Here is a 14,047-nt window from a genome sequence, read left to right on the forward strand (position 1 = left end):
ACGTGTGAAACTGGCCTAAGGGAGTGAATGAAAATGTGTGTTTTGTTGTGAGCAGCAGAGAAAACCAAACTCTCACTAAGGCTTACTATACATGTCATACAGCTGGAAATACACATGTAGTTGTATGATATTATTTATGGCGACTAGGCAGAGGTCGCCACATTTTCATCAGTTTTTGGTGAGTTTGTCAGTTGTTACTATCGATGATTCAGTTGTTCTTATTCACATATGAAAAAAACAAACAAACTGCAAAGCCATTCCTATACATTAGAATGTTAATCAGGGACAGCACACGGACAGAACGTGGTGGCCATGTGTTCATTAACCCCTTCACGACCGGCCAATTTTGCGCTTTCCAGGTTTTTTTTGCCATTCTTCTTCCGAGAAACGTAACTTTTTTATTTTTCAGTCAATATGGTCATATGAGAGCTTGTTTTTTGTGGAACAAGCTGTACTTTTACCAGGGGCGATCCAAAAGTAATGATAATCGGTTATTTCTATTGCACACAGAAATTAAAATAAAATGTTTTCTTCTCTTTTAGGTACCCACTAGTCCAGGCAAAAAAAATCACTTAAATAGGGCACGATTCCCGGGAGCCGCATTCATTTGAATATGAACTGCCGAGGAGTGAACATCAAAATGGAAAAAAACGAACTCAGACATGTCATCAAATACCTCTGCTTGAAAAAAATGACTACCAAAGACATACACAGCGACTTGGTGGAAACATTGGGGGACTCTTCGCCTGCATATTCCACAGATGCACGCTGGGCCAAGGAATTTAAGCTGGGAAGAACATCGACGGAAGATGAACATCGTGAAGGATGCCCATCCACGTCGCTCAATGAAGAAAAAGTGAAAAAAGTTGAAGAAGTTGTATTGGCAGGTCGAAGAGTGACTATCAGGCATGTAGCTGAGGTCACAGGGATCTCATATGGCAGTATTCAAAGAATCCTTGCAAAAGAATTGCATATGAGAAAGATCACCGCGCGTTGGGTGCCAAAAATGTTAACCAACGAGCAAAAGAAGAAACGAGTTGACATTTCAATAGCAAATCTCGAAAAGTTGCAAGCAGACAAGGAGAATTTTTTGTCACGTTTTTTGACCATGGACGAGACCTGGATCCACCACTTTGATCCCGAAACTAAACAACAATCGATGACATGGAAACGAGCCGACGAACCAACGCCGAAGAAATTCAAAGTGTCAAGCTCTGCAGGGAAGGTTATGGCGTCCGTTTTTTGGGACGCTGAAGGAATTATTATGGTGGACTATTTGGAGAAGGGAGCCACTATTACGGGCTCCTACTACGCAGAACAAATAAGAAGATTGCGGGAGGCTATCAAGGAGAAAAGGCGCGGCAAACTGCGGGCTGGAGTGCTGTTTCACCAAGATAACGCGCAGGCTCACAAAGCTGCAGTTGCCATGGCAACCATTCAAGAAGCGGGCTTTGAACTGGTGGAACACCCCCCCTATTCGCCAGATCTAGCCCCCAGTGACTTCTTTCTCTTTCCTCGCCTCAAGGAACACCTCCGGGGCAAGAAATTTGACAACAATAGCGGCGTGATAACCGCTGTTGGGGATTTTTTTGAGGGTCAAGATCAAGAATTTTTTTCGGAGGGAATTCTAAGTTTAGAAAAGAGATGGACTAAATGTATAGACTTGTTAGGAGACTATGTAGAAAAATATTTTTTTTTTAATATATTCATTGTGTTTATTATTGATTATCATTACTTTTGGATCGCCCCTCGATCCAAATGAAACCAAGAGTTTTACCATATAGTAAGTATAGTGTACTGTAAATCAGCACAAAAATTCCAAATGGGAAAAATTGCAAAAAAGTGTGATTGCACTAATGTTTTTGAGATATTTTATTCACAGTGTTCACTATATGGTAAAACTGATGTGTCGCTGTGATGCCTCAGGTCGGTGCGAGTTTGTAGACACCAAATATTTATAGGTTTACTTTTATCTCAGGGGTTAAAAAAAAGCAGAAGTTTGTCTGAAAAAAGTGGCGTGCATTTTGCACCATTTTTCAAGACCCATAGCATTCTCATTTTTTGGGTTCTATGGCTCAGTGATGACTTATTTTTGTGTCTCAAGTTGACGTTTTTAACCGTAACATTTTTTCGCAGATGGTACGCTTTGATCGCCTGTTATTGCATTTTGCTCAAAATCTGTGGCAACCCAAAATAGTAATTTTGGTGTTTGGAAGTTTTTTCTGCTATGTTTTTTACCGATCAGATTAGCTGATTTTATATTTTGATAGATTGGACATTACTGAACGCGGCGATACCAAATGTGTGTTTATTTGTTATTTTTTAACTCTTTGATTTTCAATGGGGTGAAAGGGGTGTGATTTGAACTTTTAGGTTTTTTTATTTTATTTTTATTTTTTAAAACTTTTTTAATCTTTTTTACTTTGTTTTACTAGGTTTGCTAGGGGACTATAATGATCAGCAGTCTGATCGCTCACTCATTTCTCCCCATTAGAGTAGCACCGCTCAGACCGGGAGACATGATCATCTCTTGTAACAAGCAGCACTCGACTGTTTGTTTCCAGGACCTTAGTCATGTGAGCACAGGAGTCATCACATGACCCTGTGCTACCATGACAACTACCGGAAGTCATGTGATCACATCACATGACTTCCGGTATCGACCTATAAGTAAAGTTTCAGCGGGATCGCAGTTATAATGGCACTGTCACTTATTGACAGCACCATTTAAGGGGTTAAAAGGCACGGGTGGATAATGATTCCGCTGGTAGGCACACATGTCAGCTGTATAAATCAGCTTAGATGTGCGCCAATCTACCCTGACTGCTGGCAGCAGCCGGGAGACATTAACTCTATGACTGCTAGGACGGAATTGTACCGCCTGTGGTCATTAAGGGGTTAAAGTAAGTACAATTATGGGGATGTCAGATAGGCATAGTTTCTTTTTATGTTAGGTTGTGTGACAATGAGTTTATAGCGAGTTTTTGGTGCTACGTATTTTTGCTGCTTCAAAAACACAGCGTTTTACAGTTCCAGCGAAGTGGATGGGATTTACATTCATGCGCACTGTGCTTTTGTTACACAGCATAAACTGACCTGCGGTGCGTGTTTGAGATCCACATCAAAACAAAGAAAAAGAGGGTGTGTAACAAATGGGATCACCAAATATTTCACAAAATAGAAAATATTTTATTGACAAAAACCACCCAAAACATGTTAAAATCAATTAAAACTCTCAAAAAGGGAACAAACATACTGGGGTTTGCATACAATAAGGCAGAATAAATCCCAGAGTTCCTCCTAAAAGAAATTTTCATGCTACCTATGGGAAATGTACCATACACCATCAAAAAAGCAGCAATATCGCAAGCATGAAGCCGCACAAAAAAATGCATATAAAGTGACAATGACATAAAGCAGCAAGTAAAGCTGTATGCAGTATAACAGCACTCTAGGAAATGCTAAGCAGCAAACACAATTACAGATACAGATACAATAAATTGCAAGCACAAAACAGATGGATGCCCCATTTTTTCCTGAGGAAGCTGCCACTAGGGCAGCGATACGCGTTGGGGGGGTTGTTTTGGGTTCCTCCTTGATGATGGTTATTCTATCCTACACCTGGGACTTGCTCTGTATTGGTATACTTCCATCTAATCTTTACAGAATCAATATTTTCTGATTTCCATCTAGAAAGACACGCAGACACACACAGACAGACACACAGACAGACACAGAAGAAAAGACACACAAAGACAGACACATAGAGACAAAGACAGACAGACACATAGAGACAGAGACACCCAGACAGAGACACATAGAGACAGAGCCATAAACACACAGAGACATAGACAGGCAGAAACAGAGAGGGAGACAGACAGGGAGTGAGACAGACAGTCTGAGATGGAGAGAGGGGGAGTAAGAGAGTGGGAGAGACATAAAGACAGTTACTATCCCGGGCAACGCTGTGTACTACAGCTGGTGTTTAATATAAGAAAATGAGTACAGTAAATATTGACACTGATCTTTACTTTTCAGAAGTGCCTTCAAGAAAGTTTCCAGCATCAAGACTTTAAGGGAATCTGGCGAATTCTTCAATTCCTTAGCAGTGAGATTTTCTGCTGGTTTTGAGACAAAAAACAATCAACAACCACGCTGGCTATGAAATTGCATTTACCTGTACCACTAAGGAAGTAGGAAGACACACAAGACAGAAAAACTAGTTATTATGATCTTTCCAAATGCTGTAATATCAACTCTATTGTAGATAGGTTTGGTTTATATTTTTATATCATTTTTAACACATTCGTACACTGGAAATTGATGAAGATTCAAGAAATTTCAGTACATTTTAGAGAAATTTTAGCCAAAGATTTATATTTTACTTTCAGCAAGATTAACATTATTTTGAAACTAGCCATATACAGTACACTAAAACAATAAGAACTGTAAAACAATAAAAGGCAAGATTTATTTTTTTTAAGTTTAAACATATAGTAAATTGCTTGTTCACTGATTTTTATAGCTTTGATGTACTTGACAGTTTTGTTATTTCAAAATTTCAGGTTTTTGTTATAAGTGTGAATTATGAACTGCTGATCCCCAAAATCTTACTTAAAGGGGTATTCTCATGTCAAGATCCTATCCCAATATATAGAAGGCATAATAATAATAATATTAGAAAATACCTCCAATTAGAGATGTAGTATAGTTCTCCTTATATAACCAGGTCTCTTACCTCATGTGCACGGTATTGCAGCTTAGGTATCCATGATTACATCTACTCATATAGGGACAGTTGTCGTGGTCGTAACTTAAGCTGCAATGCCCTGCACATGAGGTAAGAGGCCTGGCTATATCAGGAGAGCTAAACTACATTTCTAAGCTGAAGTATTTGCTAATATTATTATTATTATTATTTTTACATCAACTACATGTTGGGATAGGATCTTGGCGGTAGGAATAACTCTTTAACTGTTTGGGAGAATTGTTGAGATCCTTTGGCACAATATGAAGCTCTGAAAATAAACATGATTTTGTGATACTCTGTCGAGAAATATCTATGCTTTCTGTGTCTTGCCACCTAGTGGTTGTGGTATATCACGTGTTTTTTATTTCCGTATGTTTGAGTAATAAATTTCATTTGTGGACAAGAGGTTTTAAAATCATTTCTACGGGGAGCACGGCCACTACAGAATTGGTTTACTTCATTTTTAACTTTTTCACCTGTGGGAATCCGTGGCAGGACCAAACACACGATCAATTCAAGGCAAGCAGCAGACCCGGATAAGGAGACTTTGGAAAAGTCATATATGCCTGAAGTTTTGTTGCAAAAGGTGAGTGCATAAAACTTCAGTAAAAAGGGCACCAGAGAGCGGCTTTGATAACGCGCTGAGATTGGCACCGCGTGTTTGTTTTTTTATTATATAACCTGTAGGGAATCACCTTACTTCTTAGTTTGACTGAGAGGAATCCTCCTCATCAGCTGAAAAACAAACAACCAACACCCAGGAATGGTGAAGGAGCGAGCATCCAGTCTTAAAGATGGAATACTATACTAATAGGACAGTGAGGAGAAAGGAACTTTTAGCATCGATTAAGAATGCAGTGGGCCAAGGGAGAGCAAATGGACTTTTGTAACCCGTGATAGACCTTGAGATAGTTTTTTTTATCACAGGTTTATTCTTAGAGTTTGAAACACATATGAAATTGGAAATAAGGCATCAAATAGATGCAAATTTGTACTGATCAGGGCATTGTGCGAAATGGCCTGAAAATACATTTTAATAGTATTTTTCCAGATGATAAGATATTCTCTGATAAATGGAATAATCTGCTGGATGACTGTTCATATAATTTGATGCAGATGTTGATTGAGAAGCGCAATGGACTAGCGAGTACAGCGGCGCAACTGTGTAAAACAGCTAAAAGAACTAGAAAAATATAAATCACTTGATTTTTTTAATTATTAATAATATTAATAATATTACTAGGAGATTTAAACTGTTGAAAATTATATGGTGGAAATGAAAATAAAAAAGTTTAGACGGGCTACAGTTAAAATGAAACTACAAGAAAAATAACTATTTAAAAAACCATTAGAGAAACCAAATGGGGAAAAGGAGAAAGCAAAAAATAAGAATAAGGAGCAGATAATATTAAAAAAACTGAAAAATTAAACATCACCTCAAAACCCCCAAAAAACATAGAATTTACAGATAGATCTACTATAAAATATGAAAGTAATAAGGAAGGAGCTATACCAAAAACTAAAAACAAAATATTGCCAACCACTTCCACCCCACAAGACCAGACAACAAGTAAGAAAACACAGAAAAAGGAGACCAAGGTATTCATAGAAAATCGGCCCCCTCTGGAACCAAATATTATTATAAAAAAAAAATATCCCGTTACAACCATCACAAGATTCAGTTTTTTCCCCATTGGAGAAATCAGAACTTGTAGACGAACAAAATCAAACTGAAATAGATTTAAATACACTTGAATTAACAATACATGAAGAGACAGAACCATCATTAATATTCACCACAGTATTACAAGCACCTTCACCATCACCTTCATCAATAACATCAAATATTTATTTTTTAGAAATAGATCCAACAAGACAAAGTACCGTATTTTTCGGACCATAAGACACACTTTTTTCCCCCCAAATGTTGGGGGAAAGTTGGGGGTGCGTCTTATGGTCTGACTGTGGCTGCGGAGAATGAGGGTGCTGCGGTGGAGCGGGTCATCGGGGGCACGAGCAGGCTGTAGCAGCCTGCCGTGACCACGTCGGCCCGCTCATTTAATATGCACGCCCATCTTCCTGCCCATCTCTCAGCGGTGAAGCCGGCGCTGACAGGTGGGCGGGAGGATGGGCAGGGATAAACAGTCGGCCCGCATGATCATCCCTGGCAACTGCAGCCTGGAGTGATCATGTGCGGCTGTATTCACTGACCCCCGCGCATCATCATCAGTGCGGGGGGCAGTGAATTAGTACACATTACTCACCGTTCCCCTGCAGCATCGCTCCTCCTCCCATCTGTCCGGTCAGCTGACTTGCGTGACTAGCGGTGCACAGCGATGACGTCATCGCTGTGCGCATGTGTCCACACGCAGCCGCCGGCACAGACCACCGGAGGACATCGCGATGCTGCAGGGGGACGGCTGCATTTAGCGGTGCTGCCGCTGACATAGACGGTAAGAGGAGCGGTGCTGCAGGGAGTGAGGTGAGGTGAGTATGAACGTTTATTTTTTTTATGTGCCACAGGATGCGGCTATACACCAGGATGAGGGCATATAGCAGGATAGGGGTATATTATGGGGAGTTTTTGAGCAGGATGAGGGTATATAACAGGCTGGGGAGTATATGAGCAGGATGAGGGTATATAGCAGGCTGGGGAGTTTATGAGCAGCATGGGGAGTATATGAGCAGGATGAGGGCATATAGCAGGATAGGGGTATATTATGAGCAGCATGGGGAGTATATAGCAGGCTGGGGAGTATATGAGCAGGATGGGGAGTATATGAGGAGGATGAGGGTATATAGCAGGCTGGGGAGTATATGAGCAGCCTGGGGAGTATATGAGCAGGATGGGGAGTATATGAGCAGGATGAGGGTATATAGCAGGCTGGGGAGTTTATGAGCAGGACATTACCCCATAACAGTGTCAGCAGCAGATCCTCGCCCCATAAGTGTGTCATGACCAAATTTTTTGCTTAAAATTTTATTTTCCTATTTTCCTCCTCTTAAACCAGGGTGCGTCTTATGGTCAGGTGCGTCTTATAGTCCGAAAAATACGGTACATCGGAGATAGTGATTTTACCCCCTGTAATCAGCTGCTCCCAGTTAGCTCAGAACCTGAGCCCAGTACAAAGGAACCATATAACAAATTATTTTGTACCATTAGTAGACCAAAGAGCAAAAAAAAGAAAAATAGAGCAAGGGGATCGAGAGGAAAAGGGTACACAATAAAAAAGAAAGAAAGGAAAAATCGAAGAAATAAAAATAAAAATACGGAAATTGAACTTGGAGAATCCGAAGGTATATCTATACCAACAATAAAAATATTTAATTTATCCTCATATATTTTATCTGAATCAGAAATAGTAATTTTAAGTAAAGGTTTAAATTTCTGTCCGACACAGGACGCAAATGCGTTTGATCTTTTTTTGGATCTAAACGCCTTTACACGAAAATTAACCCTCAAACGGCATTTTTTATTGGAAGAAAAAAAGATACCGAATATGAATAATATTAAGTCAGTGAATGATATGGAATCTTCTAAAATTCTTTAGAATAATTATATACATAAAGAGGTACAGCCAAAATCGGGGTTTTACTCCACACAAAATAAATGACATAATATAGAGATGTTTTTTGCATTGGTTCAGGAGGAATTTAGACTTATGGAAGGAAACAAGGAAAATAATGGTGATAAATTAATGAAGGATATAAGAAATAGTGATTGTAAGAAAATAAATAAAAATACACGTGTTTTTAATAAAGGAAGAAATTTGAACAATATTTCTAAGCAAGAGACAGAGGCTCTGGAGGTTTTAAAAAATAACATAAATATTGTGATAGGCAAGCAGATAAAGGGGGCGGGGTGGTGGTCCAAAATAGAAAAGACTATATAGAAGAAGCGCATAGGATCCTCTCAGATGCTAAATATTACTTAAGACTAGATAATGATCTAACACAATTAGATATAAAAGAATATAAATCACTTATCAATGAAGCTTTTATGGAAAGTATTATAAATAAAAAAGAAAAACATTTTTTGATGATTCCTACACCAACAATTTTTTGTTGAATGGTTTAGGGTTTATTTTAAGACATAATGTATTTGGTTTTGAAGGGTCACTATACCTACAACGGCTCGGGACCGCGATGGGGACTCGAGTCGCACCAAGTTTCGCAAATCTTTTTATCGGGCGATTTGAGTCCTCATCAATTTTAAGTAAGCTGGAAAATATAAAGAAAATAGTTTTTTATAGGCGTTTTATAGATGATCTGATAATTATCTGGAATGGTACAAAAGCAGAAGCAATAGAAATGATAAATACGTTGAATGAAAACGATTGGGGTATTTCATTTACCTCAGAAATAAATAATGAAAAAATAGTGTTTTAGATTTGGAAATTAGCCATAAGGGGACTGGTATCATCACAAAAACGCATTTTAGGAAAGTTGATTCAAACGGATTTTTGGATTTCAGAACTGCCCATTATAAAAAATGGAAAGAAAACATTCCATACAGTTAGTTCTTTCGCATCAGGAAAAACTGTACTAAAGATAAAGACTATGAAACCCATGCTGACATTTTAAAAAAAAGATTTAAGGAAAAGAAATATCCCAAAAAATTGGTTCATGCCGCATATGAGTAAAAAAACAGGAGGATTTTTTGAGTAAAAAGAAAAGGAAAAAGAATGAGGTGATATGTAAAAAAACAAATGACAGAGAAGGAGACACGTGGAAATTTAATTTTATTATGACATATAATAGAGGGAATAAGATGATTCTGAAAAAATATTTGCCTGAGGAACCAAATATAACATTTAGGAGGGGGAAAACGATAAAACGCTTAATAGCCCCAAGTAGATTAAGAGAAAATGAAAAAAAATCAGCAAGGATAGAAAAAAATGAAGATCAGGTGATTGGAGTTTTTAGATGTAGTTCTAGGAAATGTCATACGTGTGGAATTATAAACCATGGAGCAAAACAGATTACAAGTAAAAGTACAGGCGAATTAATTAAAATAAAACAAAATCTGAGTTGCAAAAGCGATTATATTATTTATGTTATTGACTGTAGCTGTTGGCTACAGTACGTGGGACGCACGACACAGACGTTACGTGCTCGTATGAATGGGCACAAAAATAGAGCAAAAAATGGGCTTTTAAAACATAGGTTTATCAAGACATATACTAGTCAAGCATGATAAGAATTTCAATATAAGGGTGACACCTCTAGAACAGATACCTATGGAAACTATCAATATAAATTCTTTGCGCAATCGCAAAGAAACATATTGGATTATTGGATTTACCGCCTTCAAACATTGCATCCCAATGGCCTTAATGATATTGTGGAAAGAATATAGTATACATCCCTGTCTAAATATAAGGGAAAAAAGGGAAAGAAAAAAAAAAGTTTTTTATTTTGTTTTTTAGAGATTTTTTTTTTTTCCTTTGTACTACCTTTTATTTGATAAATCTTATTGATAGTAATTTTATTGATAAATGCTCACAGTGCTTTTAGTTTTATGATTTTTTAAGTGATTTGTTGTTTGTGGATTTGTTTTTAATGAACCACTAGAGTTGAAGTGAACTAAGAGACTGATTATACAGGTGCGGTTATATCCACACCCTTATTTGAATACCAGCTAAATTGCATTTATTTTTTTATCTGTAAGGCCTGTTTCACACGTCAGTGATTCTGGTACGTTTGTGCTTTTTTTAAAACGTACCAGAATCACTGACATACGCAGACCCATTATAATGAATGGGTCTGCTCACACGTCAGTGATTTTTCACTGAACTTGTCTCCGTGCAGCGTGCACGCGTGGCCATGATTCTGCACGGAGACAAGTCAGTTTTTTTTCTGGCATCACTGATGACCCACGGACCACACTATGGTGTGATCCGTGTGTGATCAGTGAAACACGTACCAGAAAATCACGGACATATTAAATATTAAATATTTTCAACTTACCTTGCCTGCGATTCGCTGTGCAGCCTATGTTCTCGGCAGCTCCTGCCTGGCTCATTTATATTAATGAGGGGCAGGAAAACCCGACCAGGAAGTAGGTGCTGAGAGCGGTGGGTGGACGCTGGAGACCCGAGGAGATCAGCACCATGGACAGCAGCAGTGAAGGCAGGTGAGCAATGTCCATATGCAATCACGGATCACGGATTGCACATGGACAACCCACGTGTGCCATGAATTACTGAACACGGAGGGACATGTGCGTGTTTTACACGTCAGTCAAGAATGTCTGTGTTTTTCAGTGACGTGTGAAACGGGCCTTAAGTAGAGTGAGATGCATTTTTATTTAGATACCTGAGGAAGGCGGTTGTTCCCGCAGAAACGCGTTGTATCCGTTTTTTATTTCCGTATGTTTGAGTAATAAATTCCATTTGTGGACAAGAGGTTTTAAAATCATTACTACGGGGAGCGCGGCCACTACAGAATTGGTTTACTTCATTTAAAACTTGTGCTGGACATAGCATCATGACTATATAATGACTTCTGTATTGTCAAAAGATGGTTTTATTACTCTCAGAATGGAGCTGTTCGCATTATGACATTCATGCAAGTGTATTGCCAAAACTTGAAACCAGCTAATGTTCTGCAGAGCCATAGAATATTGTAATGGTTAGATGTAGTACCACTATGCTTACAAAACATATACTGTTCATAAAGATAGTCAGCTGTTTGCATGGTTAAACTCGATTTGACCACCAAAGTATGTGGTTTTACCAGGCATAAATTCTAAAGAAGCACTCCCATGAAACTTTTTTATTCCCTAAACCTGAGTAAAGATGTATGTAGTGCAACTGCTTTAATATACTTTCTGATTTCTGTCTTTCCCAGTCTTTGGCATACTTCTGATCCTCTTCTTAATAATGTAGCTACAATTCCGACTTGGCAGATAACACTGTAGTTTATGTGTGAGCATCAGGAATTTCAGGGCCTCATACTGGCAAAATTTTGAGGCCCCCTTGAGACTCCACCCAGGCTCCACACCAACTACGCATCCGCGCCTCAAACATTCCACAGTCTCCACCACTCTTGGAAAAACGCCACTAACGTACTACACTCTCACCAATCACACATTAATTAATATAAATATATACTTATTACAGAGGTTGATGGCTGTGTATTGTGTATGTACAGTGCCTACAAGTAGTATGATTGTGATTGTATATTTATGCTACATATTGTAATTGTGGCTTTTTTTGAGTGGTATCACACCTTTACAATTTATTGGTAAACATGCCTACATATTTATTGGTATTTATTTAATCCAACACATTTTTTTTAAATATAACTTGGCTGAGAAACAGCCCCACAGCATGATGCTGCCACCACCATGCTTGACTGTGGGGATGATATTCTTGGGGTCGTATGCAGTGCCATCCAGTCTCCAAACATCACGTGTGTGGTTGGCACCAAAGATCTCGATCTTGGTCTCATCAGACCAGAGAACCGTGAACCAGTCTGTCTCAGAGTCCTCCAAGTGATCATGAGATCATAAGTCTAAAATATTTACATCTATTTCCAATGAAAAACAGTTTAATGTTTGTTCTTTTATAAACTGTAATACAAAGAATGTAGTTTATTTAATTAATTGCAATATATGCCGCATGCAATATGTAGGCTGCACGATGAACCCCCTTAAAACCAGAATCCGCAAACATCTTTCAGATGCTAGCAATTTGCCAATGGTTGGTGCATCAGTAGTATCCCGACATTTTTCAAAAAAACACAATGGGAATTTACGCGGTTTTTCTTTTATGGGCATAGAGCATGTAAAAAAAACATTGAGAGGGGGAGATTTTCATAAAAAAGTGCTTGCAAGAGAGAGTAGGTGGATATTTGAGCTGGGGACCCGCATGCCACAGGGCTTTAACAATCGTATGGATATCATTATGCACTATTGATACATTGTTGCATTATATGTTGCTGGCTATTACTACTGTGTTAGGCTTTTTGTATCACTTTAAAAATAATTTTATGGTCAGGTTATTGGATTTTCTGATTGTATTTTTCTCCAAAATGTTGAATCCTTTCCTTATAACTCTTATGCATGCTGTATATTGATTAATATGCGGATAGCTTACATGTTTGATTTGCTTTTCTAGCTCATGTTTTTAAATCTCTCACACATGTTTGTAATTACCCTGATGGGAGTGAGATGTATATAAGGTTCTATGTTTGGAAAGCAGATCAGATTCTGGACCGTGAAGAAGGTGGATTTTACCGCTGAAACGCGTAGTCCTATCTGCGCTATTTTCCTGCGATAATGCTGTTCTGAATTGCTTGGACCATTATATTTTAATGAATTTATGAATAAAAAGAAGGAAAAAATTTATCTGGATTACTCACGTTATTGCTGGACTCTGCCTTGTTGTTGTTCACACACACATATATATATATATATATATATATATATTGTGAGACTCATGTGGGATTAGTGGATGAGGGCAGACATATCTCAGCCCGGTATCGGTCCTATGTGACTTAGCCTGGTCAGGATCGCCTGGCTACTAATGGATTAATGGGAGGTGAAGGACTGATGTAAAAGGAGTCTGGGAAGTTGGGGGAGGGTCTCCAGCTGGGAACACAGAAAGCCTGTCTGTGTAGGAGACACTTGTGAGTGGGAGCAGTGCTTGATTTCTGTATGGCTTAGCTGGAAGGGAGAAGCCCGAGCGTGTTATCACATTGTGGTGGAGAATGCGGGCAGCACGTTAAAGCGCATCATAATGGATGACGTGGTGAAAGCGCTGGTACAATCCGCAGCTGTGCAGCAAGAAGCTAATCGCTTGATGTCGGCACAGTTGAAGGAACTGGTGGAAACGACGGTTAGAGACCGCCAACTTTTGCAGCAGGTGGCGAAGCGTCTTGCGATCGTACCTGAGAGTAATGCGGAGGCTGACCAGAGGGTGATTCATGTGAGTCGGTACTGGCAGAAACTGACCACAGAGGATGATGTGGAAGCTTACCTAACCACCTTTGAACGGACGGCGGAGCGGGAAAAGTGACCAAAGGAGCGATGGGCCGACTTGCTTGCACCGTTTCTGGCAGGTGAGGCCCAAAAATCCTACTTTGATCTTGAGCCTGAAGCAGCGCACGACTTTGATAAACTAAAAGCCGAAATCCTGGCCCGGCTGGGAGTGACGACGGCCGTGCGAGCACAGAGAGTTCATCAATGGACTTATCAGCCCGATAAACCATCGCGGTCACAGATGTTTGACCTTATTCACTTGACCAAGAAATGGCTACAGCCCGAGGTTTTGACAGCGCCAGAGATGATAC

At 39.2% G+C, this 14,047-nt stretch overlaps 1 protein-coding gene across 1 annotated transcript in view; it reads left to right on the plus strand.

Annotated features, from left to right (window-relative positions):
* Window positions 1-4,696, plus strand: part of LOC142296283 (dihydroxyacetone phosphate acyltransferase-like) — a 318,344-nt gene extending 313,648 nt beyond the window's left edge. The window contains 1 exon segment of the mRNA XM_075339690.1: window positions 4,039-4,696. Coding sequence (XP_075195805.1) covers window positions 4,039-4,076 — 38 coding nt within the window. The 3' untranslated portion in view covers window positions 4,077-4,696.
* The last annotated feature ends 9,351 nt before the right edge of the window (window positions 4,697-14,047 follow it).

Source organism: Anomaloglossus baeobatrachus, chromosome 3, assembly GCF_048569485.1.
Source record: "Anomaloglossus baeobatrachus isolate aAnoBae1 chromosome 3, aAnoBae1.hap1, whole genome shotgun sequence".
Lineage (NCBI taxonomy): Eukaryota > Metazoa > Chordata > Amphibia > Anura > Aromobatidae > Anomaloglossus > Anomaloglossus baeobatrachus.